General features: G+C 42.8%; 1 protein-coding gene across 2 annotated transcripts in view; it reads left to right on the top strand.

Annotated features, from left to right (window-relative positions):
- The first annotated feature begins 4,555 nt into the window (after positions 1 to 4,555).
- Positions 4,556 to 25,320, top strand: part of suclg1 (succinate-CoA ligase GDP/ADP-forming subunit alph) — an 88,287-nt gene continuing 67,522 nt past the window's right edge. The window contains exon 1 of one of the 2 annotated variants that reach the window (XM_087991538.1): positions 4,556 to 4,689. In XM_087991538.1, the coding sequence (XP_087847664.1) occupies positions 4,571 to 4,689 (119 nt within the window). In that variant the 5' untranslated portion in view covers positions 4,556 to 4,570. The remainder of the gene's footprint in view (positions 4,690 to 25,320) is intronic. The other variant, XM_043699107.2, reaches the window with a different exon arrangement.

The raw sequence follows: 25,320 nt of genomic DNA, 5'->3' as shown, positions 1-25,320 counted from the left end.
GTAACTTTGTTTACGCATGAAAGAAGTGAAACTATCATGGTATTTGAACAGATGAAAGACTCAACAAACAATCAAGGTATTATTCAAAGTATAATTTCAGTTACATCACACTGTAAACTTTTGTTATAAGTTCTATGTCTTACAACTGTGTCCTCCACACCCACCTGACGAAGGAGCAGTGCTCCGAAAGCTGGTGCTTCCAATTAAACCTGTTGGACTATAACCTAGTGTTGTGTGATTTTTTTAACAGTCCAACAGGTTTATTTGGAAGCACTAGCTTTCGGAGTGCCACTCATTCATCAGGTGGGTGTGAAGATTAAGATCATGCTCACAGAATTTATAGCCAAAGGAGTCCAGTGTCATGGACATGTGATACAGAAGCAATTTTAGATTAAAACTTGCGTCTTTTATAATGGGCTATGTAAATCCCAGAATTTCTTTTAAATTACATTCTCAAGATAGCTCAGCTTTTTCAACTGTAGGTGTGAATCTTGTTAGTGTCCCTATGTTTTTATTTTGCTCAAAAACTGCAGGAATGCATGTAAAACTCTGTAAAACTAGACAGAGGGTTTGTCAGTCTGACATAGCATTGGGACACAGACAGACTTCATCCCTATTGTTTAAAAAGCTGAGCTAGAGAACCATCTAAAAGTGAAAAAAAAAATTAGTGAGCAAAATTAGGGCGCATGGTATTGGGGGCAAGGTACTAACTTGGATTGAAAGTTGGTTGGCTGATAGGAAACAAAGACTAGTGATAAACGGCTCCATTTCAGAATGGCAGGCAGTGACCAGTGGGGTACCGCAGGGATCAGTGCTGGAACTGCAGCTTTTTTACAATATATATTAATGATATAGAAGATGGTAATAACATTAGCAAATTGCTGATGATACTAAGCTGGGTGGCAGGGTAAATGTGAGGAGGATGTTAGGGATTACAGGGTGACCTGGACAGGTTAGGTGAGTGGTCAGATACATGGCAGATGCAGTTTAATGTGAATAAATGTATGGTTATCCACTTTGGTGGCAAGAACAGGAAGACAGATTACTACCTAAATGGAATCAATTTAGGTAAAGGGGAAGTACAAAGAGATCTGGGTGTTCTTGTACACCAGTCAATGAAGATAAGCATGCAGGTACAGCAGGTAGTGAAGAAGGCTAATAGCATGCTGGCCTTCATAACAAGAGGGATAGAGTATAGAAGCAAAGAGGTTCTTCTGCAGCTGTACAGGGCCCTGGTGAGACCACACCTGGAGTACTGTGTGCAGTTCTGGTCTCCAAATTTGAGGAAAGACATTGTGGCTATTGAGGGAGTGCAGCGTAGGTCCAGGACATTCGACCTCGGACCTTCAGGTGACCATCTTCCATGGCAGACTTTGGGACAGGCAACAGCAAAAAGTGGCCGAGCAGAGGCTGATAGCTAAGTTCTGTACTCACAGGGAGGACTTCAACCGGGATCTTGGGTTCATGTCACATTACAGGTGACCACCATTGCACTATACACACACACAGACACTCCTACACACACACACTCTCTCACATACACACACACACAGGCACTCCTATATACACACATACACACGTATACAGACACGCACACAGTCAGATACACCCTTACAGACACACACACTCCCAAACTCACACATGCATCCTATCACAGACTTAGACCACTCCACACACATATACAGTCTCTCTCACTCACAACCCCCCCGCGCCCCCCCCCAACCCGACCAATTGTTACAGTTAATCTGAGAATGTAACTTTTTTAAAAAAGTATTGTGGTTTACACATGAAAGAAGTGAAACTATCATGGTATTCGAACAGATGAAAAACTTAACAAACAAACAAGGTATTTTTCAATGTATAATTTCAGTTACATCACACCGTAAACTTGTGCTATAAATTCTGTGTCTTACAATTGTTTCCTCCACTACCATCTGATGAAGGAGCGGTGCTCCGAAAGCTAGTGCTTCCAATTAAACCAATTAACTCATATCAGATTCTGTAAAGAGTTAGGGAAATGGTTGAAACAGATTGAATCTTGTGCATGAGGATAAACAGAAGTTGTTTTAGATGCTTTTCTTCCCTCATAATTGGATGCTCCTTCCAATCTGGAATGGTTAAGAGGAGACATGACTTGGAGATGCCGGTGTTGCACTGGGGTGTATAAAGTTAAAAATCACACAACACCAGGTTATAGTCCAACAGGTTTAATTGAAAGCACTAGGTTAGATTCCCAACAGTTGGCCCTTTGGCCCAATAAGTCCACACCGACCCTCTAAAGAGTAACCCACCCAGACCCATTTCCCTCTGACTAACACTATGGGCAATTTAGAATGGCCAATTCACCTGGTCTGCACATCTTTGGATTGTGGGAGGAAACCCACACAGATACGGGGAGAATGTGCAAACTACACACAGACAGTTTCCCGAGATCAGAATTAAACCTGGGTTTCTGGTGCTGTGAGGCAGCAGTGCTAACCACTGAGCACCTAGTTTTTGGAGCGCTGCTCCTTCATCATGTGGTTCGGAGTACACAACTGTAAGACACAGAATTTATAGCAAAAGTTTACAGTGTGATGTAACTGAAATTTTACATTTAAAAATACCTTGATTGTTTGTTAAGACACTCATCTGTTAGAAATGATTTGAAGATGCCAGTGTTGGACTGGGGTGTACAAAGTTAAAAATCACACAACACCAGGTTATAGTCCAACAGGTTTAATTGGAAGCACAATAGCTTTCGGAGCGACGCTCCTTCATCAGGTGATAGTGGAGAGCTCAATCGTAACACAGAATTTATAGCAAAAATTTACAGTGTGATGTAACTGAAATTATACATTGAAAAATTGATTGTCTGTTAAGCCTTTCATCTGTTAGAATACAGTGATAGTTTCACTTCTTTCATGTGTACACCACAAAACCTTTTTTTTTAAAAGTTGCATTCTCTGGTTAGCTGTTAACAATGGTGATTGCTAGACAATATGTTGAAGGTGTTGGCCCCCTGTGTTCTCTGTCTATGCCATGATGTCTAGATTGTTATCTCACTTTTTAGATTAGAATCAGAGTTTTACATAAATTAATGCAGTTCAGGACACAGACACGTGCTGCAACTGACAGGGTACCCTTCGTTGTTCAGTACTTCCCAGGTGCTGAAAAATTACGCCATGTTCTTCGTGACCTGCAACACATTATCAATGAGGATGAGCACCTCACCAAGACCTTCCCCACACCACCACGACTTGCCTTTAAACAACCGCCAAACCTCAAAAAGATCATTGTTCGTAGCAAACTCAGGACAACTCCATACAACCCTGTCACGCTGGACGTTACAAGACGTGTCAGATTGTGGACATAGATACCACTATTACGCGTGGGAACACCTCCCACCTTGTACATGGCAGGTACTCATGTGACTCAGCCAACGTTGTCTATCTTATACGTTGCAGGCAAGGATGCCCGGAGGCATGGTACATTGGGGAAACTGAGCAAAGGCTACGACAACGGATGAATGGGCACTGCGCAACAATCAACAGACAGGAGGGTTCCCTCCCAGTTGGGGAACACTTCAGTGGTCCAGGACATTCAGCCTCGGACCTTCAGGTGACTATCCTCCAAGGTGGACTTTGGGATAGGCAGCAGAGAAAAGTGGCCAAGCAGAGGCTGATAGCTAAGTTTGGCACTCATAGGGAGGGCCTCAACCAGGACCTTGGGTTCATGCCACATTACAGGTGATCACCATTGCACTACACACACACACAAACACAGATATTCCTACGCACACACACACACACACTCTCACATACACACGAACAAGGTACACACAGACACGCACACAGACACCCACACACATCCCCTCACAGACTTAAGACACTCTGCACTCAACTACACACATACACTTTCTCACACTCACAACCCCCACCCCATACAGACACACACACACAGACAGACAAAGACCCACATGCACACATACATTTTGTGGGGTGAATTTGTACTTGCAGAGTTACACTGTACTTTGCTCAAAAACTGCATGCATTCATGTAGAACTCTGAGCTCAAAAACTTCATGAATTTATGTAAAACTCTGTTATCTCACTTTTTAGATTAGAATCAATCTAAACATCATGGCACAGACAGAGAACACTGGGGGCCAACACCTTCAACATATCTCTCCACGCTCCAGGCTCACTGCCTTTATTCCTGATGAAAGGCTTTTGCCCGAAACATCGATTTTCCTGCTCCTCGGATGCTGCCTGAACTGCTGTGCTTTTCCAGCACCACTAATCCAGAATCTGGTTCCCAGCATCTGCAGTCATTGTTTTTACCAATCTGATAGACTTGTGCTTGTTACTTGACGTGTGCAAAACACCGCCTGTGGGCATGGGAAGAACTACATTTCCCAGAAGCCTACGCGAACACGAAGCCCGCACCACATTGTTTAGGCAACGTCGTCGATCGCCCAATTTAAAAAAAAACCGAGACTGCTAATTCGACTCAAAAGATGACTCAATTTTGGACGAATGGAAGATTCGTTGCCGCGGGCTGCCTGTATTGGGGAAGGTTCGGAGTCGGTGATGGAATCAGGCGGAGGTGGCAGCTGTCAGCTGGGGGTCCTAGTGTGTTGTCATTGGGCGAGTGACCGCCGCTTGCGGGGAGACGATGGCACATCGCGGGCTTTGGGTGCGGCTCCTCCGTGAGTATTGGACAGCGCATGGTGCACCCACACTCATGTCGACAGCGCTTTACCCGGGTGCAGCGTCCACATTGCTGTGGGCGCGGTCACTCCTCCCGCTAGCGCGTTTCGGGCGCTAGATAGAAAAGCCTCAGGTTGTAGGCCGCAGGGTGACCTCTGACCTCTGGGCTCAGAGCCACCCCTGGGCTGCTCCCCCCAGTCATTGCTGCAAGAGTCATGTTTTTACCCCTTTATCCTCTCCAATACTGATTGTCACTACACTTATGGAATGCATGCAACTATGTTTTATTTTCTGTAAGGGCTTTTCTGAAAAAAAATTGTGTATTGCCTTGAAATTTAGAAGCCTAAGGGGTGGTTTGAACTACATACTCACTTAGAGCCAGTGATGCACTTTTGAGGTGTAGTTACTATCGTGATGCATGAAACAAAGCAACCAGTTTGCATACAACAAGCTGCTGCAAATAATATCACAACCACATTATCAGTTCTGGTGATGTTAACTGAGGGATAAATATTGGTCTTCAAGGATCACTTGCTTGCTGCTCTTTCTGATTGTACCATAGAGTCTTTCAGAGTCACATCTTTGTTTGCCATCTCATTTAAAACAGTAGAAGTTTGAAACTGTCTTGCACCAGTGGCAATTGATGCTTGCTCAACTGAGAGTTTTAAATCTGACTTTATCATTGTCATTTAAGAAAAATCTATTCAGTGATTTAGGGTAAAGGCATGGAGTTAGGTGGTATGAAGTCAGGCACAATCTCAGTGAATAGTGGAACAAACCTGAGAAGCTGAATGGTTGCTTCGGATTCCTGTTTAGGTCTTTGGTGGTGGAAGGGTTCTTGAGTCATCTCCAGTGTATTTCATTGCCCCTTTTGTGACCTTTTCCATTTGATTTCTGAACAAAGTTCACTGCATATATGTTCATTAAGGTAATTAGTTTGTGTATATTGCATAATTCATTGCAGGTGACAGGATTATTAAGAGATCAGTTAATAACATACAGCATTTATACTTCACTATTAGAGACATAGAGTATAAGAGCCAGGAGATTCTCTTGAAATATGTATAAGGCACGTTCCTGCCTTGGCTAGAGTATGGTGTCCTGTTTTAGGTGCTGCACTTTAGCAAGGACGTGAAGGCATTTGAATGGATTCAGAAAAGATATTCAAGTTGGTTGCAGGCATGAGGCACTTCGGTTAAGTATCGACTAGAGATGTTGAAACTTTTCTTTAATGACCATGGTTAGAGGAAATTTGATGGCATGTGGTAGGTAAATGGCATTGAGGTTTTCTGTCAGCTATGATTGTGTTAAATGGTGGGGAAAGCTTGACAGGCTGTTCCTTAATGATCAAAGTGCAGTATTCAATCCTGAGGGTCCCTGGACAGAATAAATAGGGAAACACTGTTTCCATTCAGTCCTACAACACGGAGACAGGCCCTTTGGCCCAAACTGGTTCATGCTGACCAAAATGTCCATCCACGCAAACCCCATTTCCCTGCATTTGGCCCATGTCCTTCTAAACCTTTCCTATCCATGTCCAAATGCCTTTTAAATGTTAATGGACTCACCTCAACCACTTCAGCTGGCAGCTCATTCCATATGCGAACCACCCTCTGTGTGTGTAAAAAAAAAGTTGTCTCTCTGTTTCTCATTTATTCTTTCCCCTCTAACCTTAAACTGATGCCCTCTCGTCCTCAATTCTCCAACCTTGGGAAAAAGACTGAGTGATTCACCCTATCCATACCTTTGTAATCTCATACACACCTATGAAATCCCCCCTCAGTCTACTACGCTTAAAAAAAACCTAGCCAGTTTGATCGCTCCCTATAACTCAGACTGTTGAGTCCTGCCAACATCCTTGTAAATTTCTTCTGCACTCTCTCCAGTTTAATAATATCCTTATAACAAGGTGACCAAAACTGAACATAATACTTCAAGCCCTGTATCACTGTCCTGTATAACTGCAACATCAGTTCCCAACTTATATACTCAGTGCCCTGACTGATAAATACCAGTATGCCAAAAGCCTTTTTCAATGCCCTGTGACTCCACTTTTGCAGAATTGTGAATCTGAACTCCAGAATTCCTCTGTTCCACTAAATTCCTTAAGGCTCCATCAATTCACCATGAAACGCCTACCTTGATTTGATTTTCCAAAACGCAAGACCTCACATTCATCTATATTAAACTCCATTTGCCGTTTCTCGGCCCACTTCCCCAGCTGATCAAGGTCCTGCTGCAATTTCTGGTAACCTTCCTCGCTGTCCACGATACCTCCTGTTTTCGTGTCATCAGCAAACGCACTCATTATGCCTTGTACATTCTCATGCAAATCATCAATATAGATAACAAACAGTAATGGGTCCAGCAACGACCGCTGAGGTATTCCACTCGTCACAGACCTCCAGTCCGAAAAGCATACTTCCACTCTTACCCTCTGATTCCTACCATCGAGCCAATTGTGTATCCAATTCGCCCTGGATTCAATGCCATCTAACCTCCCAGAGCAGCCCACCATGTGGAACCTTATTAAAGGCTTTACTGAAATCCATATACTGTATTCCATGAAATAATTGTGAACAAGGGGGCACAGATTTAAAGTAATTGGTTTTTTAAAAAAAGGAAGCAGAGGTGGGATGAGGTAAAATGGCTTAATGCAATGAGTCATACAGTCATAAGTGAGTTGTTAATGTCTGGAATGCATTGCTGAGCATGTGGTGGAGGCATCAAGAAAATGCGATGATTTTCTGAAGGGGCACAATGTGCAGTGTGTTGGGGAGAATTCAGTCCAAGAGGCACCTGCTAAGCTGATCATTCGGAAAGCTGGTGCAAATATAATGGTTTGAATGGTTGTCTTCTGTGCTGTAACAATTTTGTATATTATTTTGTTTGTGGTGAATTTTTTTGTTTCACCAGATTTGGTATGTTCATTTTTTTTTTGTTTTGATTTATTTAGTCATGAGACATAGGCCTTATTGACTGGACCAGATTCCTGATGAAGGACTAGTGCCCGAAACATCAATTCCCCTGCTCCCCGGATGCTGCCTGACCTGCTATTCTTTTCCAGCATCACACTGTCGACTCTAATCTCCAGCATCTGCAGTCTTCACTTTTGCCTTCATTGCACATTCACTATTGCTCTGGAGAAGTTGGTGGGGAACCATCTTCTTGAAACCCAGCACTTCTTGAAGTATAGGGACATCCATGGTACTGTTAAGAAGCGAGTTTCAGGATTTGACCTGATGACCATTAAGGAATTTCCTTGTCAGGATGGTCTCTGGTTTGGAGGGCAACTTAGAGGGGCTGATATTCCCATATATCTACTGGTCTTTGTCTTTCTAAGTTCTAGGAAATGTGAGTTTGAAAGGTGCTGTTTCAGGAACCTTTGCAACCTGTCCCAGTGTATCTTGTCGATGGTACACACTGCTGCCACTGAGTCGATGGTGCAAGGAGTGAATGTTGAAGATGTGAATAGATGCCAAGCAAGCAGCCTGTGTCCTAGATGGTGTTGAACTCCTGCTGCAAAGTTGTTTCAGTTTGCTTCATACCCTGTTTGTTCATTTCTTATCCCCATTGTTTTGGTGTCCTATCAGCTGTCTTTTGTGACATATTCCCCTCCTCTCCTATGCTAATTTCTTCCCTTATATTTTTCTTTTCGCATCTAATGACTGACTTTCATCTTGTTCACTATTCTGACCTATTTTGTTTTTCTTGCCTTTTCCTTTTTTTTGTTGATTTGAACTTCTTATATTGCGGCTATGAACTGCATATGGGCAAGTTTTAAGATGTCAAAAAGTGTGATGCTGGAAAAGCACAGCAGATCAGGCAAGCAACTAGAAGAAAGTGAGGATTGCAGACTGCTTGACTTTTCCAGTGCCGCACCTTTTGACTCTGACTCTCCAGCATCTGCAGTCCTCATCTTTCTCCCAGGTTTTAAGATATGCATGGCCCTAATGCAGAGTGTACCTGAAATCACTTTGACAGAAATGGCTGCCTGTGCAAGAGATTTCAGTATTTAGATGCTGAATCTTGCCAGGGTCAAGTACGAAGCCCTGTTGAAGTGCTTATGCTCGAAACATTGATTCTCCTGCTCCTTGGATGCTGCCTGACCTGCTGTGCTTTTCCAGCACCACACTCTTCGGCTCAAGTACAAAGCCACCAGCTCCCCTCTGCCTTTTTTTGATGTTGTGAGGCTGGACAGTAAAGGGAAGAGGGGGATGTCTGCCATAGCAAAACCAGAAATTGCTGGAAAATCTCAGCAGATCTGGCAGTGTCTGTGGAGAGAAATCAGAGTTAACGTTTCAGGTCTAGTGATCCTTCTTTGGAACTGATTTCTGCAGTATTTGAAATTCGACTGACTTCGGCTCAGAGTTTGAGCTGGAGGCTAAGTAACAGACGTGACACATCAGGGAGTGGAAAAGGTATCTAGATTCTTTGTATCAGGAGGCAGTCACACTATTTAGGTTAGGTCCTTCTGGTTTGAATAGTCACAGAGTCATAGATGTACAGCATGGAAACAGACCCTTCGGTCCAACCCGTCCATGCCGACCAGATATCCCAACTGCCAGCACCCGGCCCATATCCCTCCAAACCCTTCCTATTCATATACCCATGCAGATGCCTCAGGGACTGGAGGGTGCGACTGTGAGTGAGGCAGATAAGGGAACCCAGAAGACAGATGTATCAGCTTCTGCAATTATCCAGCAGGTTTGAAGTTTGGATGAGAGCGGGGTCTCCAACATAGATGAGTAAAGTGATCCTAACTGTAGTACAAGATTGTGATGCAACAGGGAATACCGTGTGAGGAGGTGATAGTATGGTCTGGAAAGAGTGAGTGCAGGTGGCTGTTTCTCTTTCTGATGCCAGGGTGTAGGATGTCCATTCGGTGCTGGGAAGGATCCAATTGCCATGGTCCATATAGGGACCAACAACATAAGTAGCATGAGGGAAGAGGTTCCATGTAGATAGTATGAGGAGCTAGGCAGGAAATTAAAAGCAGAATCATAAAGTTTATAGTCTTTGATTTATTACCTCAACCGTATGCAGTTTGGCTTAGGGCATATAAAATTAGAACGATGAACATGGCTCATGATGTGGAGGAAGTGAGTCCCAATTTGTGGGACATTGGCACAGTACTGGGAAAGTGGGGAAGATTTGGATGCTCTACACCTGAACCTTGCTGGGACCAGTATTCTTGTGGACAGCATATTTCAGGAAGTAGAGAGGGGGTTTTGAATGAAATAGCGGGGACAAGGGATCACATTTGGAAAAGTGTGCTTAATTAGAGAGCAGCGACAGGTAAGAGAGGAAAATAGTTGTATAGAAAATGAGGGTCAGAGAATAGCAGGAAGGTGCAGAGAAAGCACATTCCCAGTTATTTTCTACCAATTAAGGCTTTAAGTTACAAAGATAGCAAAAAGATAAAATTAAAAGCCCTGTAACTGAATGCACGTGGCATTCATAAAAACATTAATTGATAGCACACACTAGAATAAATAAACATGATCTGGTAGCCATTACAGAGAAGGTAGCTGCAGGATTATGTCCTGCATATTGAGGGCTGCGTGAAATCTGAAAAGGATAAGAAGCTTGGTAAAGGTGAAGAGACAACACCTTGTTAATCAAGGATGGTGTTTGTGCAATAGTTAGAGATGACCTTAGTTCAGGAGATCAGAATATACAATCTTGGGTGGAAATGAGGAATAGTAAAGGAAATAAGTCACAGATTATTCTGCAAGCCTGCTAACAGTAACCATGCTGTAGGATAAAGAATACAAGAAGAAATATTGCGTGTTTATGATGGAGTAATACTAATAATTGTGGGTGACTTTAATCTGCCTCTAAACTGGAGATATCAGATTCTAATAACAGCATACTTTGAACTGACCAGAGAGCAGGTTATATTTAACTTGATATTGTGTACCATGGTAAGATTAATCAACAACCTCAGAGATAAGGCAACCTCTGCTGCAGAAATCACAATTTGATTAAACTTTACATCAGTTTCAAAGGGAGAAGATTAGCTGCAAGACTAATATATTAAACTAAAGTAAGGGCATCAACCTGAGCTAGCTGAGGTGAACTAGAATACTAGTTTGGGATGGCACAATGGCTCAGCGGTTAGCACTGCTGCCTCACAGTGCCCGGGATCTGGGTTCATTTCCACTCTTGGGTGACTGTGTAGAGTTTACATGTTCTCCCTGTGCCTGGGTGGGTTTCCTCTGGATGCTCTGGTTTCTTTCCACAGTCCAAAGATGTGCAGGCTAGGTAGATTGGCAATGTTAAGTTGCCCATAGTGTTCAGGGATGTGTCGATTAGGTGAATTAGCCATGGAAATGCAAAATGCAAGGTTATATGGTTAGGGTTGGGGGGGGGGGGGAGGGGGGTGAGCCTGGGTGAGGTGTTCCTCAGAGAGTCAGTGTGAACTTGTTGGGCTGAATGTCCTGTTTCCATACTGTAGGGATTTATGATTCTTTGCTGGAAATGTGTTGCTGGAAAAGCGCAGCAGGTCAGGCAGCATCCAGGGAACAGGAGAATCGACGTTTCGGGCATAAGCCCTTCTTTTATGATTCTTTGACTAGGTTAGAAGGTACATCAGTAGAGATTCAATAGCTGACATTTTTGGGGAAATTTCAGAATACTCAAGTATATTCTTACTGTAAATAAAATTTCAGAAGGAAGGATCCATCACCCATCCCTAAAGAAGTTAGGACAAGCATCAAACTTAAGGAAAAAGCCAATAACTGCTTAAAGGTGAGTGGCAGGTCAGATAATTGGTCAATGTAAAGATCAGGCAGGGAATGATAATAGATTGATTGGGGTGAAATAATTAGAGTTTGATAGGAAGCTAACAAGGAATGTAAAACAGGTAGGTAAAAAGGAAAAGAGTACAGAGGATACAACAAACATTCCAGTAATAGATGTAAATCAAGAGGTGGAAGTGAGAGAGGAATTTTCTGAAATTAGCAGTACAGTATAAGCAAAATGATGAAGCTGTGGGCTAGACAAGTTTCAGGCTCCAGATGGGTTTCATCCTGGGGTCTTAAAAGAGATGGCTCATGGCTTTGGAGTTAATTATTTGAACTTCATTAGATTCATGAAAGATTCAATCAAACTCGAAAGTGGCAAATACAATATAATCCCTATATTCAAGAAGGGTGAGAGGCAGCAAACAGGGTACGTAGGCTGAATTGATCAATATTTGTCATGGCGAAGAGATTATAACTAGCTTTTTAAAAAAATAGCTCAAGGTAATTGGAAAGAGTCAGCATGATTTTGTGACAGGAAAATCATGTTCAACCAATTTATTTAAAAAAACTTTTTCAGGAGTGCTGTGAATTAAGGGGAGCTGGTATTTAACAGGAGGTATTTGATGAGGAACCAGATTAAAGGTTATTGTGAAAAATAAAGGCTCATGTTGTGGAGAATCATGTAGGATGGACAGAAGATTGGGTGGCAGAAGGCAGCCAGTATACATAAATGGATCTTTGTCTGATTCACAGGATATGATGAGTGAAGTCCCACACGGGTCTGTGCTGGATCTCAACCTTGTACAATTCATGTCAATGACTTGGATGAAGGGAGCTAAGGAATAGTGGCTAAATTGGCAGATAACATCAACGAAGTATGTTGTGGAGAAGAGATCCAGAACATTATCTATAATGTTTATGAAAGGTGACAAATATGGCAAATTGACTATAAAGTGAGAAAATGTCAAGTTGTTCACTTTGGCAGGAAAGAATGAAAAAGTTGACAGCAGAAATCTGAGGTGCAGAAAGATTCCTGTGTATTCTTGTGCATGAGTTACAAAAAGTATGCAAATATAACAATTAATCAAGAAAACTAATGGGGTGCTATTCTTTCATGAGGGGAATTAAACATAAAAGTAAGGATCTTCTGCTTCAATTATACAGTACATGGGTGAAGCCACATTGTGAACACTGACCAATTTGGTCTCCTGTTTAGGAAGGATGCTAGTACATTTGGAGGTGGTCAATATGTTTATGAGATTGATTGAGCATAGGCTGGACAAGGTGGGCTTGTTTCACTTGAGGTTTAGAAGAGTGAAGGGTGACATGATTGAAATTTATTAAGATCCAGAATGGCTTCGACAAGATCGATACACAAAGGATATTTCCTCACATGGTTGAGACCAGAACTAGGAGAACTGTTTTAGAATTAGGGATTGTCATTTCGGGACAGAGGTGAGAATTTTTTGAGGTTTGTCTGCGTTTGGAACTCTCTCTGCCTCAGGTGGGAGTCATTGAATATTTTCAAGGCTAAAGTGCATAGATGATTGTTCGACAGGTTATTGGATTAGTCAAAGGTTGTTGAGAGTAGATAAGAATGTGGACTTCAGAGCGCATTGAATGGTGGGCTTGAAGGACTGGTTTCAAATCTTTGTACATATGACTGGTTAGCATACCCCAGCAAAGCTAGTGAACCCTTCACAACCACTGGTTAATTGAATTAGATCATGAAAGATTTTATGTTTGTGATTGTACATTTGTGGTTCTGCAAACAAGTTTGTCAACCTGAAACGCAAATTCACTGCAGAAAATGAGTACAATTTTGTGCATCAATTGCTGACTTCCCCCAAAATAGAAACTCTTCCTCCAAATATCTGAAAGTTGTTCCATCATGAACTGGGGCCAAATACATCAGAAGTCTGATCTTGTTTCACCGCGTGCACTTTCCAGAGATTCACTGTATGCGGTGATCAGGAGAGGAATGTTTTCACATTGAATTCCAAGTTCTGAAACATGCAGACTGCCTGAGATTAGTTACCTCCTCTCAGACTGACAGAAGGCAAAGAGAAATTACTTTTATTGGACTGACTACTTTCTGCAGGATTATGATAGTGATTTGTAATGGTGGGTAGTATGTTGGCTGACAAATGTGAGACTGGCAGGGGAGAGAGAGAGAGAGAGAGAGTACTTTTTAAAAATTTATTCATGGGATCTGGGCACCACAGTCTGTGCCAGCGTATATTGTCCATTCTTAGTTGCCCTTGAGAATGTGGTGGTGAGCTGCCAGTCTAAACTGCCAAAGTCCATTTGGTGTCTGCAGATCCATTATGTAGTTAAGGAGAAAGTTCTAGGATTTTGATCTGGATGCACTGGGTCAAATGGCATACAGTTTCAAATTAGAATGTTGAAGGGCTTGGAGGGAAACGTTCAGATATTCATGACCCCAAGTATCTGCTGTCCTTCTCTTTCTAGATGGATGTTTGTGGGTTTGGAAAGTGCTATCAAAAGGATGTTGGTGAATGTCTTCATGACTGATAGAGGGGGCTAGGGGAGACATTGGGGATTGAAGGAGGAGGAAGAGGGAGATTTTATATGGCGAGATAGGGGGTAGAAATCAGGCTTTCTTGCTTATATTGAGTTATTTTGGGGGTAACATTTAAAGTAGAGAGATCTGAGAAAAAGGGAGAATATCTTGGGAGTAATCACAAGTAGCCAAACTGTGTGAAGATAGTAAGTTTCCTCCTCTACAGCACAGTTGTTAATCAGTTGGGCTGCTACAACACTCAGTTATATTGTTCATTATTAGGCCAGTTTTTTTTCCAGATTTTTTGAATTTATTGAATTCAAATTTCACTACTATCCCAGTGTTCCCTCTAGGCCATGCGTGTGCCCAATGATCTTTTGCGTTAAATTCTGTGTCTTATGGTCCTGCTCCACATCCACCTGCTGAAGGAGCAGCGCTCCGAAAGCTAGTGCTTCCAAATGAACCTGCTGGACTATAACCTAGTGCTGTGTGATTTTTAACTTGGTCTACCCCAGTCCAACACTGGCACTTCCACATCATGAAATAAAAACACACATTTATATATTGCCTTTCACTGGATGTCTCAAATTGCTTTTTGGGTAAGATGGGTCCTTGGTTTGATGTCTCATTTGAAAGTCACCAGCTATGCAACAGCATTTCTGTTCTGCACTGAAGTGTCAGCCTTGGAGTTTTGTCCATCAGTCCAGGGCTTAGCTCGGATAGTGTTACTTACCCAGCCAGAACTCAAATATCATTTGCTATTTGGTATACTTCATTTTATAAGATACCCCCTCCAAAGGCTCCAAGACTGGAAGTCTTGCCTTCATAATTCACATCTCTAATTTGATAACTCACATCTGTATTGCCCCTAACTGCTTTAATTATCATGGAATAAACTTGTTGATCTATTAGATTGAACTGCAAATTGATTGCGGTAACTGGAAACGGTGACTATGGTGTTTACTGTTTTGAAGTTTGTAGTTTGACATTTGCTATCCATCATGGGTTTGAAATTGTTTCTGTTAATTTTTTACCATTATATCAGTCATCCTGTTTCGTACTTTGAAAATTATTGACCCAATGTATTTTACCCCTTTTTTTGCATGAGTTAAATAATAGTAAACTACAGCTAAGTTTGCCAACAGTGAAAATTTTAGGAATTTGTTTTAGGAATTGGAGCATAGGATTCAAATGTAACTGATAAAGATTTTAAAAGTAACTGAAGTTTAATCACCAGTTCCCCCTTTCAGTAGAAACTACTTAGCTGAGGAGACTGACAGTGTAAAATGGCCCTTCCTAATTTGCGCATTACTACGTTGCTGAGCACCATGCTGTGCTATCCATTCCGAGGCTGTGTCTGTATAATACCACTTCCATAGCATCTCTTGTCTGTGCAGACAGTTCATGGGTTGCAAAACGTTCTGTTCTTGAGTCTGTTGCATGTTGTTTTGTTATACATTTATTTCTGACCCTGCCTCTGAATCAACTTACATTTTGGTTTCTGCACTTAAATCAGATATGGACAGACTTGGTAGGAAAACTGTTCCACCTCTTCAAAGGATTGAGAATACAGAGGGTGCAGATTTGAATTAATTTGCAAAAGAATCAATAATAATATGAGGAAAAGCTTTCTCACACGCTAAGCACTTTGGAGTTTGGAATGTACTTTGTGATAATATGGTGAAAGCAGTTTCAAGCAAGGTTTTCAGCATATGGTTGGACTGTTTCTTGAAAAAGAAGCATGTGCAGGGTTACGAAGAAAAGGAGAGAATAGTACTCAATGAAATGTTCACTTGGAGACCCTGTTAAGACAGATTGGGTCATCTTTGGTCTGTGGGAGGAGGCTGGAGTTCCTGGTGGAAACCCATGCAGAAATGGGGAGAATGTGCAGACTCCATGGTTGCCGAAGGCTGGAATCAAATCCGGGTTCCTGGTGCTGCTAACCACTGTGCCGCCATGCCACCCCATTAAGATTTAGGAATTTATGAGAGTTTAAAATGGTTGCTAAACATCAGTCATGTCTGAACTGGTTTCAAGTCCCACTTGCTTTCAGTGATGTGTATTAATGTTGACAGGTTGATTTTTAAAAAAAAAATTCTGTAATGTCCAGATCATCTGCCTTAATCAATGCTTGTAGTGAAGTGGTTCTGCTCCACTTCAATTGATTGTCAAGGAATTTATTGCATGCACCCAGGAGTGTAGTCCTCAATATAACAACTCACCTGAAGACCAGCACACAAAGAAAGGGTCAAATCATTTCCTCCTTTGCTGTAATAATTCTATGATTTTTCTTGTTTCCACGCATTGACTGACCATGTCTTGGTTTGTAGAGGTTGAAGGATTTGATGAGTTGCTGCAGTAAATCTTGTAGATGGTGCACACCAACGCCACTACCTGCTGGTAGTTCAGCGACTTAGTTCTGAAACTATGGCCAGATTATATCACTTGTCACATTTTGTGTATTACTGTTGGGCTTCCCAGCTTAGTGGGAATATTGGGCTTTGGCTCCTGTCACAAATATTGTTACTTCATCAATATTTCCGTCTTCCATAGTTGGTCACTGTCTGAAACTCAATCACTCAAGTTGATTTTCTGCAACCTCAACATACTAATTGACCAGGAGGTGAGCACCATGCTGTGCTATCCATTTCAAGGCTGTATCTGTATAATATCATTTCCATAGCGTCGCTTGTCTGTGCAGACAGTTCATGGGTTGCAAAAGGTTCTGTTCTTGAGTCCTTTGCAAGTTGACTTGTACACAAGTGGGAACAGCATGCAGGACAATATAATGTAGCCGTTCATAAGTATGAAGGAATGTTCGTATGTCGAACCTTTAAAATTACAGCCCTGAAAGGGAATGCTTTCGTAAGTACGAGTGTTCCTAAGTCGAAAGTTTGTACCCATATATCTCTGCTTCGGCCCTTCAACTGTTGCAAAAGCTACATTCATGATTTTGTTGCCTTCAGATTTCATTATTCCAATTAAAAAATGAAAGAACTGCAGATGCTGTAAATCAGAAACAAAAACAGAGATTGCTGGAAAAGCTCAGCAGGTCTGGCAGCATCTGTGAAGAGAAACAAAGTTAACGTTTCAAGCCTGGTCATCGGACCTGAAATGTTAACTTTGATTTCTCTTCACAGATGCTGCCAGACCTTCTGAGCTTTTCCAACAACCTTTGTTTTATTTCATTATTCCAATGTTCTCTTAATATTGTAACAGAACAACATATATAGAATTCTGACAGTAACAAAACAAGTTCACATTTGTACCATTTGTTGTCATCTTCACTCCTGTCCTCCTACTGGGTTGGCGAGTGGGGCAAGAATAGTTGGCTTCATCTTGGGATGTTTGTCAAGCATTGGCCACCTTGATAAGGTCCAGAAGACTATTGGATGACAGAAAATATTGCAGCTAAGTCCTCATGCTGTTCTTGCCCAGTCTCTTCCCTGAGATAGCACTCCAAAGTGGAAATACTGAATGATTTTCTCTCCCTCATCCATGAGGTTGAAGTGAACTGTGGATGTTTCATTGCAGTGGGAGAAACACGGGGTAAATTAACAATCCTGGGTGAGGCTTTTCTTATCTCTAGGACTCTACTATTAATTTGGAAAATGGTTATATCAGTTTCTGTATGTTTGTCTTTTTATTTTTCTCAAGCTGATCAACTTTACCAAGTCACTTCCTGGGTGATGAATATCTTTCTAAATTTCTGTTTCTGTGTGGGTGTTATTACTCCTTCTTTGATCCCTTTTGTACACTCGGTGTTTGAGAACTGTCCTGCTAAGCTGGGTGTAATAGTTTGACCTTACTGTATGACATTCTTCTTTGATACCTGTTGTACTCTAAAGCACCAACACATTTCATGTTTATTGTGTACAATGTCTGAAAGTGGTTTTTCTTTTGTTGGACAAAATAGTTCAGCTTAGCCAGCAGCTGCACTGGAAAAACTCATTAACAGCCTTTGACATTAGAGGATATTTTTGTGCAAGTGAAATGCTACGTAATAGATGGCTACTGCCAACCAGATATTGAAAAGAAATTGTAATCCTGTACTTGGACCTCCAATATAAAAAGTAATACTACTTCTGTAACCTATGCTGATCCCTCACATCACTCCTAAGCAGAAATTAAATGAGGTTTTGGCTCCAGGGGCAGTCACTTTCACTTTATTACTTGGTTTTTCATGTTTGCAAATATTGCTGTGATAACATGTACACTGGGGATTTCTTGAATCTTGGATAGTAATGAAAATTCTGTTGTTTTGATTATTATTAGGTTTATTGATGAAGCTATATTTGTCAATAGGTTTTAATATTAGACCTGTATTTACAAAAAAGTTGATTTCTAGCGTTGATTGCAAGAGACCTTTCAATCTATTATGCTTGTGCTAGCTCTTTATTGGAGCCATTCAAGTAGTCACACTCACCTGCTCTTTCCACATTCTATAAATTTCCTTCCTTCAAGTGTTTATCCAGTTTCAATTTGAATATTATTATTATTAAATCATTCTACTATCTCTTTAGCCAGCACGTTCTAGATAATAACCTGCAGACACCTGTCTTCTGGAAATGTTGTTTTCTGGTTACCAATCCTTCTGCCACTTGCAACAAGTTCTCCTTTTCTCACTCTCTCAAAACCGATCATGATTTTTGAATATCTCAATCAAAGCTATTCTTGATGTTCTGTCCTTTAAAAGTGAACAACGCCAGCTTCTCTAATTTCTCCATGTAACTGATGTAAGACACTCTCAATTCAGCCCAGTAAAACGCTCATGCTTGACCTTGGCTCATCAGCTCAGGATTCACCTGGACGGAGAAAGTAAAGCAGCACATCAGTCCTTCTGGCTGTTCGACTGTTCACTGTACTAAAATTCCTTATAGCTTTAAAAATCTGTTAAATCTGCTCTTGGAAATTATCCTTCTATTTCAAGTCTCTTCTCATAATTGTAATTTCACACTCCTTATAATCAAATCTACAGTGTACTTTCATCATGACTTTAGCAAATTTGAGGACCTCCAACTTAATGGATACTGAGTGTGTCCTTATAGCTAACAGTAAGAGTTAAAAAGCTGTCATTGAATTTAAAATTGTCGGTGTGTAAAGCAAGACTATAATAAATGATATAAGAACTTGAATTCCAAAGTAGAGGTAAGTAGACTTTTAATTCACAGTGGTCATTTGTTTCTTGTTACGGTCTTAAGCATTTGATCAAAGCAGTCTTTCTTAGAAATCATTGTTGTCCCATTTCCACCTCAATTGAAGCAAAATGCTCAGAGAGACAGTATGGCTTTACCTCATTCATCTTTATTCCGGGCCCTGGAGGGAGGAAGAACACGTGCTCAGGGACATGAGTTCTCGGTCTTCTCTCGAACAGCAGTTTCTTAATGAATTACATAATCACTTACAGGGAGGGGCATCCAGATAAGGCAACATATCACCGTTACAATCAGCGGGTGAGAATAGCGGAGATTAAGCCATCTGGCGTCGTACAATGAATAACTGACTTTACATAATGAATGCTTTTTCACCTTGTTAACTCACTACCCTTGCCTCCAGTACCTCATTGTTTACTGCAAGTTTTTAACTGAGCCATGTTTAGCTGAACCTCTTGTTTCACAAAACTCAAAACTTAACTCTTTCCCTACCTGCTCATACCTTATACATTTACTCATCATGTGATTTAGAATGATTCGTTAAGCTACCTAGTGAGATAATTGCTGAAGTGTTTACTAAGTTGAGCTTTTACAACCTACAGAAGTAGGTTCAGTTCAGAAGAAAAGATCCAGACTAGCTCACGTGCTGTTTTAGCAGCCTCAAAATAGTCAGAGTCAGTGATGTAGCCTGTCTGCATGTCTCAAGGAGAAACAGAATGAATCACATCCAGAGAATGTGCAGTAAGTCAGCACCAGGAATTTGCTTATGACCTCTTCAATTGAGTAAGAAATTAGAGTGAAGAAGGATGTGTTATTTCACTGGAGTTGAGTGTCTATAAAGGGTTGACTCTTGCCTTTTACTGTTGATAATAAGTTCTTCCTAAATTGTCATAGTATTGTTTTGTTTATTTTCTTTTGTGTGATCAACTTACCGTATATATTTGTGGATAGGTTAAATTTTGAGGATGGTTTTTTAAGGCTGAAATTAGGGGGTCAACTAATACATGGACACAAGTTTTGAGGGGCTGAAATTCATGCTGCAGTTCGAAATACTGTTTTATTATCAAAAGTCAGTCGTGTATAGTGAACAAAGTGCGATAAGTACAGATAGATTGAGTACCGGTCTGAATGAATGAATCAAAACGTGCTGTAGTAAACCAAGTGCAGTAAGTAGAGTTATGAATGAATAGAGATGCGATATAGCAAACAAAGACTGGTGAATGGAGTTACCGGTGTGAATGAATGGACGTGTTTTAATACGATTCTATAGGAATCCTGAAGAAGGGCTGATGCCCGAAACGTCGATTCTCCTGCTCCTCGGATGCTGCCTGGCCTGCTGTGTTTTTCCAGCACCACATTTTTCAACTACGATTCTATAGGGTCAACTTGGATGGTCTACACCTGAACCTGAGGGGCACCAGTATCCTTGGGGGGAGGTTTGCTAGTGCTCTTGGGGGGGGTTTAAACTAACTCTGCAAGGGCATGGGAACCCAGATTGTAGCTTCAGGGTGCAGGGCCTGGAGTGTAGGGAGGTTAGGAACATGGCATCAATTTCCAAGGAGGGTGTCTGTAAACAGGAAAGTGGCTTGAAGTGTGTATACTTCAATGCAAGAAGTATACGAAATAAGGTAGGTGAACTTGCAGCGTGGGTTGGTACCTGGGACTTCGATGTTGTGGCTATTACGGAGACATGGCTAGAACAGGGACAGGATTGGCTGTTGCAGGTTCCAGGATTTAAATGTTTTAGTAGGGTCAGAGGTGGGGGTAAAAGAGGGGGAGGTGTGGCATTGCTTGTCAAAGATAGTATTACAGTGGTGGAAAGGACGATGGATGAGGACTTGCCATCTGAGGTAGTTTGGGCTGAGGTTAGGAATAGGAAAGGTGAGGTCACCCTGTTGGGAGTCTTTTACAGGCCTCCTAATAGTCCTAGAATCATTGAAGAAAGGATAGGGAAGGTGATTCAGGAGATGAGTGACAGTAATAGGGTGGTTGTTATGGGGGACTTTAACTTTCCTGATATTGATTGGGAAAGCTATAGCTCAAGTTCGTTAGATGGGTCAGTGTTTGTTCAATGTGTGCAGGAGAGTTTCCTGACACAATATGTAGACAGGCCAACAAGAGGTGAGGCCATACTGGATTTGGTTCTGGGTAACGAACCAGGCCAGGTGTTAGAATTAGAGGTAGGTGAGCACTTTGGGGATAGTGACCATAATTCGGTGATTTTTACTCTCGTGATGGAGAGGGATAAGTGTGTACTACAGGGCAAGAGTTATAGCTGGGGTCAGGGAAATTATGATGCGGTGAGGCATGACTTAGGATGTGTGGCTTGGAAAAGTAGACTCCAAGGCAAGAGTGTAAATGATATGTGGAGCTTGTTCAAGGAGCAACTATTGAGTGTCCTTGATAATTATGTACCTGTCAGGCAGGGAGGAAAGTGTCGTGCGAGGGAGCCGTGGTTTAATAAGGAATTGGAATCCCTTGTTAAATGGAAGAGGGCGGCCTATCTCAAGATGAGACGTGAAGGTTCAATTGGGGCGATTGAGAGTTATAGGGTAGCCAGGAAGGACCTGAAGAGAGAGCTAAGAGCAGCAAGGAGGGGACATGAAAGGTCCTTAGTCGGTAGGATTAGGGAAAACCCTAAGGCTTTCTATAGGTATGTTAGGAATAAAAGAATGACTAGGGTAGGAATAGGTCCAGTCAAGGATAGTAGTGGGAAGTTGCGTGTGGAGGCGGAAGAGATTGGGGAGACACTGAATGAATACTTTTCTTCAGTATTTACTCAGGAACAGGGCATTGTCGTCGATGTGAATACTGAGTCACAAATAAGTAGAATGGATGGCTTTGAGGTATGTAGAGAAGAGGTGTTGGAAATCCTGGAAAAGGTGAAAATAGATAAGTCCCCTGGGCCTGATGGCATTTATCCTAGGATTCTCTGGGAAGCAAGGGAGGAGATTGCAGAGCCATTGGCACGAGGAGGTTGAACAGTTCATCCACTACACTAACACCTTCCACCCCGACCTCAAATTCACCTGGACAGTCTCGGACTCCTCCCTCCCCTTCCTAGACCTTTCTGTTTCTATCTCAGGCGACCGAATCAACACGGACATCTACTACAAACCAACCGACTCCCACAGCTACCTGGACTACACCTCCTCCCATCCTGCCCCCTGTAAAAACGCCATCCCATTCTCCCAATTCCTTCGTCTCCGCCGCATCTGCTCCCAGGAGGACCAGTTCAAAATACGTACAACACAGATGGCCTCCTTCTTCAAGGACCGCAATTTCCCCCCCGACGTGGTCGACGGTGCCCTCCACCGCATCTCCTCCACTTCCCGCTCCTCCGCCCTTGAGCCCCGCCCCTCCAACCGCCACCAGGACAGAACCCCACTGGTCCTCACCCACCACCCCACCAATCTCCATGTACAGCGCATCATCCGCCGTCACTTCCGCCACCTCCAAACAGACCCCAGCACCAAGGATATATTTCCCTCCCCTCCCATATCAGCTTTCCGTAGAGACCACTCCCTCCGCGACTCCCTTGTCAGATCCACACCCCCCACCGACCCAACCACCACTCCCGGCACCTTCCCTTGCAACCGCAGGAGGTGCAACACTTGCGCCCACACCTCCCCCCTCACTTCTTTCCAAGGCCCCAAGGGAAACTTCCATATCCGCCACAGATTCACCTGCACCTCCACCCACATCATCTACTGCATCCGCTGCAGCCGGTGTGGCCTCCTCTATATTGGGGAGACAGGCCGCCTACTTGCGGAGCGATTCAGAGAGCACCTCTGGGCCACCCGGACGAACCAACCCAACCAACCTGTGGCACAGCATTTCAACTCCCCCTCCCACTCCACCGAGGATATGCAGGTCATTGGACTCATCCACCGCCAAACCACAACAACCCGACGGTCGGAGGAGGAGCGTCTTATCTTCCGACTGGGAACCCTCCAACCGCAGGGGATGAACTTGGACTTCACCAGTTTCTTCATCCCCCCTCCCCCCACCTTGTCTCAGCCGGATCCTTCCAGCCCAGCACCGCCTTCCTGACCTGCAGTCTTCTTCTTGACCTCTCCGCCTCCATCCTACTCCGACCTATCACCCTCACCTTGACCTCTTTCCACCTATCACATTTCCAACTCCCCTCCTCCAAGTCCCTCCTCCCTACCTTTTATCTTCTCCTGCTGAACACTCTCTGCTCATTCCTGAAGAAGGGCCTGTGCCCGAAACATCGAATCTCCTGTTCCCTGGATGCTGCCTGACCTGCTGTGCTGTTCCAGCAATAAAGTTTCAACCTTGATTTTTATGTCCTCTTTGTCTACAGGAGTAGTGTCAGAAGACTGGAGGATAGCAAATGTGGTTCCCTTGTTCAAAAAGGGGAGTAGGGATAGCCCTAGTAACTATAGGCCGGTGAGTCTCACTTCTGTTGTGGGCAAAGTCTTAGAGAGAATTGTAAGGGATAGGATTTATGCACATCTGGATAGGAATAATGTGATCAAGGATAGTCAGCATGGTTTTGTGAAGGGCAGGTCGGGCCTCACAAACCTTATTGAATTCTTTGAAAAGGTGACGAAGGAGGTTGATGAGGGGAAAGCGGTAGATGTGGTATATATGGATTTTAGTAAGGCGTTTGATAAGGTTCCCCATGGTAGGCTACTGCAGAAAATACGGAGATATGGCATTGAGGGTGAGTTGGAGGTTTGGATTAGGAATTGGCTGGATGGAAGAAGACAGAGGGTAGTAGTTGATGGCAAAGTTTCTTCATGGAGTGCCGTCACTAGTGGTGTTCCGCAAGGATCCGTTTTGGGACCATTGCTGTTTGTCATTTTTATAAATGACCTGGAAGAGGGGTTAGAAGGTTGGGTGAGCAAGTTTGCGGATGATACGAAAGTCGGAGGAGTTGTTGACAGTGAGGAAGGATGTGGCAGGTTACAGCAGGATATAGAGAAGCTGCAGAGCTGGGCAGAAAGGTGGCAAATGGAATTCAATGTAGCTAAGTGTGAGGTGATTCACTTTGGGAAGAATAACAAAAAGATGGGGTACTGGGCTAATGGTCGGATACTTGGTAGTGTGGATGAGCAGAGGGATCTTGGTGTCCATGTACACAGATCTCTGAAAGTTGCCACCCAGGTAAATAGTGCGGTGAGGAAGGCATATGGCGTACTGGCTTTTATTGGTAGAGGAATTGAGTTCCGGAGTCCTGAGGTCATGATGCAGTTGTATAAGACTCTGGTGCGGCCGCATCTGGAATATTGTGTGCAGTTTTGGTCGCCATACTATAGGAAGGATGTGGAGGCACTGGAACGGGTGCAGAGGAGGTTTACCAGGATGTTGCCTGGTATGGAAGGAAGATCGTATGAGGAAAGACTGAGACACTTGGGGCTGTTTTCATTAGAGAGAAGAAGGTTTAGGGGTGACTTGATTGAGGTGTACAAGATGATTAGGGGGTTAGATAGGGTTGACAGTGTGAACCTTTTCCCGCGTATGGAGTCGGGTATTACAAGGGGGCATAGCTTTAAATTAAGGGGGGGTAGATATAGGACTGAAGTTAGGGGTATGTTCTTCACTCAGCGAGTCGTAAGTTCATGGAATGCCCTGCCAGTAGCGGTGGTGGACTCTCCCTCTTTATGGGCATTTAAGCGGGCATTGGATAGGTATATGGAGGATAGTGGGTTAGTATAGGTTAGGTGGGCTTGGATCGGCGCAAGATCGAGGGCCAAAGGGCCTGTGCTGCGCTGTATTCTTCTATGTTCTATGTTCTATGTTCTAACTTATACATAAGATACATGGAAAATTTAAGATTTTTTGGCCAAGAATAAGGGGCTGACTTATACAACGATCTATACATGAGTATTTCCGGTATTTTCTTGTGTTAAAAGAATATTGGCAATCTTGTCTGAATACATTCAGTAACTGACCTCCACTGTCGTTGTCGTGGTGAGGTCGAGGATGATAGTTTTCGTTCCATTGATCTATCAATGGGCCCTCAGTTGGCTTATGAGTCCAATGTTGGCTTTGAAAGTTCTTCTGTATTTGGGATGAGTAGTTCCAGATGGTAGTTCGGGTTTTGGTTGTTGCTGCCTCGCTTTACATTTTCTTGTCTTTTCTTCTAGTTCTGCATGTCTGTCGGCTTTGAAAGTTGCTGTTCCTTCTCGGATAATGGTTTGCCAGAGTTTCTGTCCTTGGCATTGGTTTCCCAGT

This window comes from Chiloscyllium plagiosum, unplaced genomic scaffold (genome assembly GCF_037043375.1).
Source record: "Chiloscyllium plagiosum isolate Xiang-an unplaced genomic scaffold, Cpla_swu_hap1 HiC_scaffold_1, whole genome shotgun sequence".
NCBI lineage: Eukaryota > Metazoa > Chordata > Chondrichthyes > Orectolobiformes > Hemiscylliidae > Chiloscyllium > Chiloscyllium plagiosum.
This window is presented reverse-complemented; position numbering and strand designations above follow the sequence as displayed.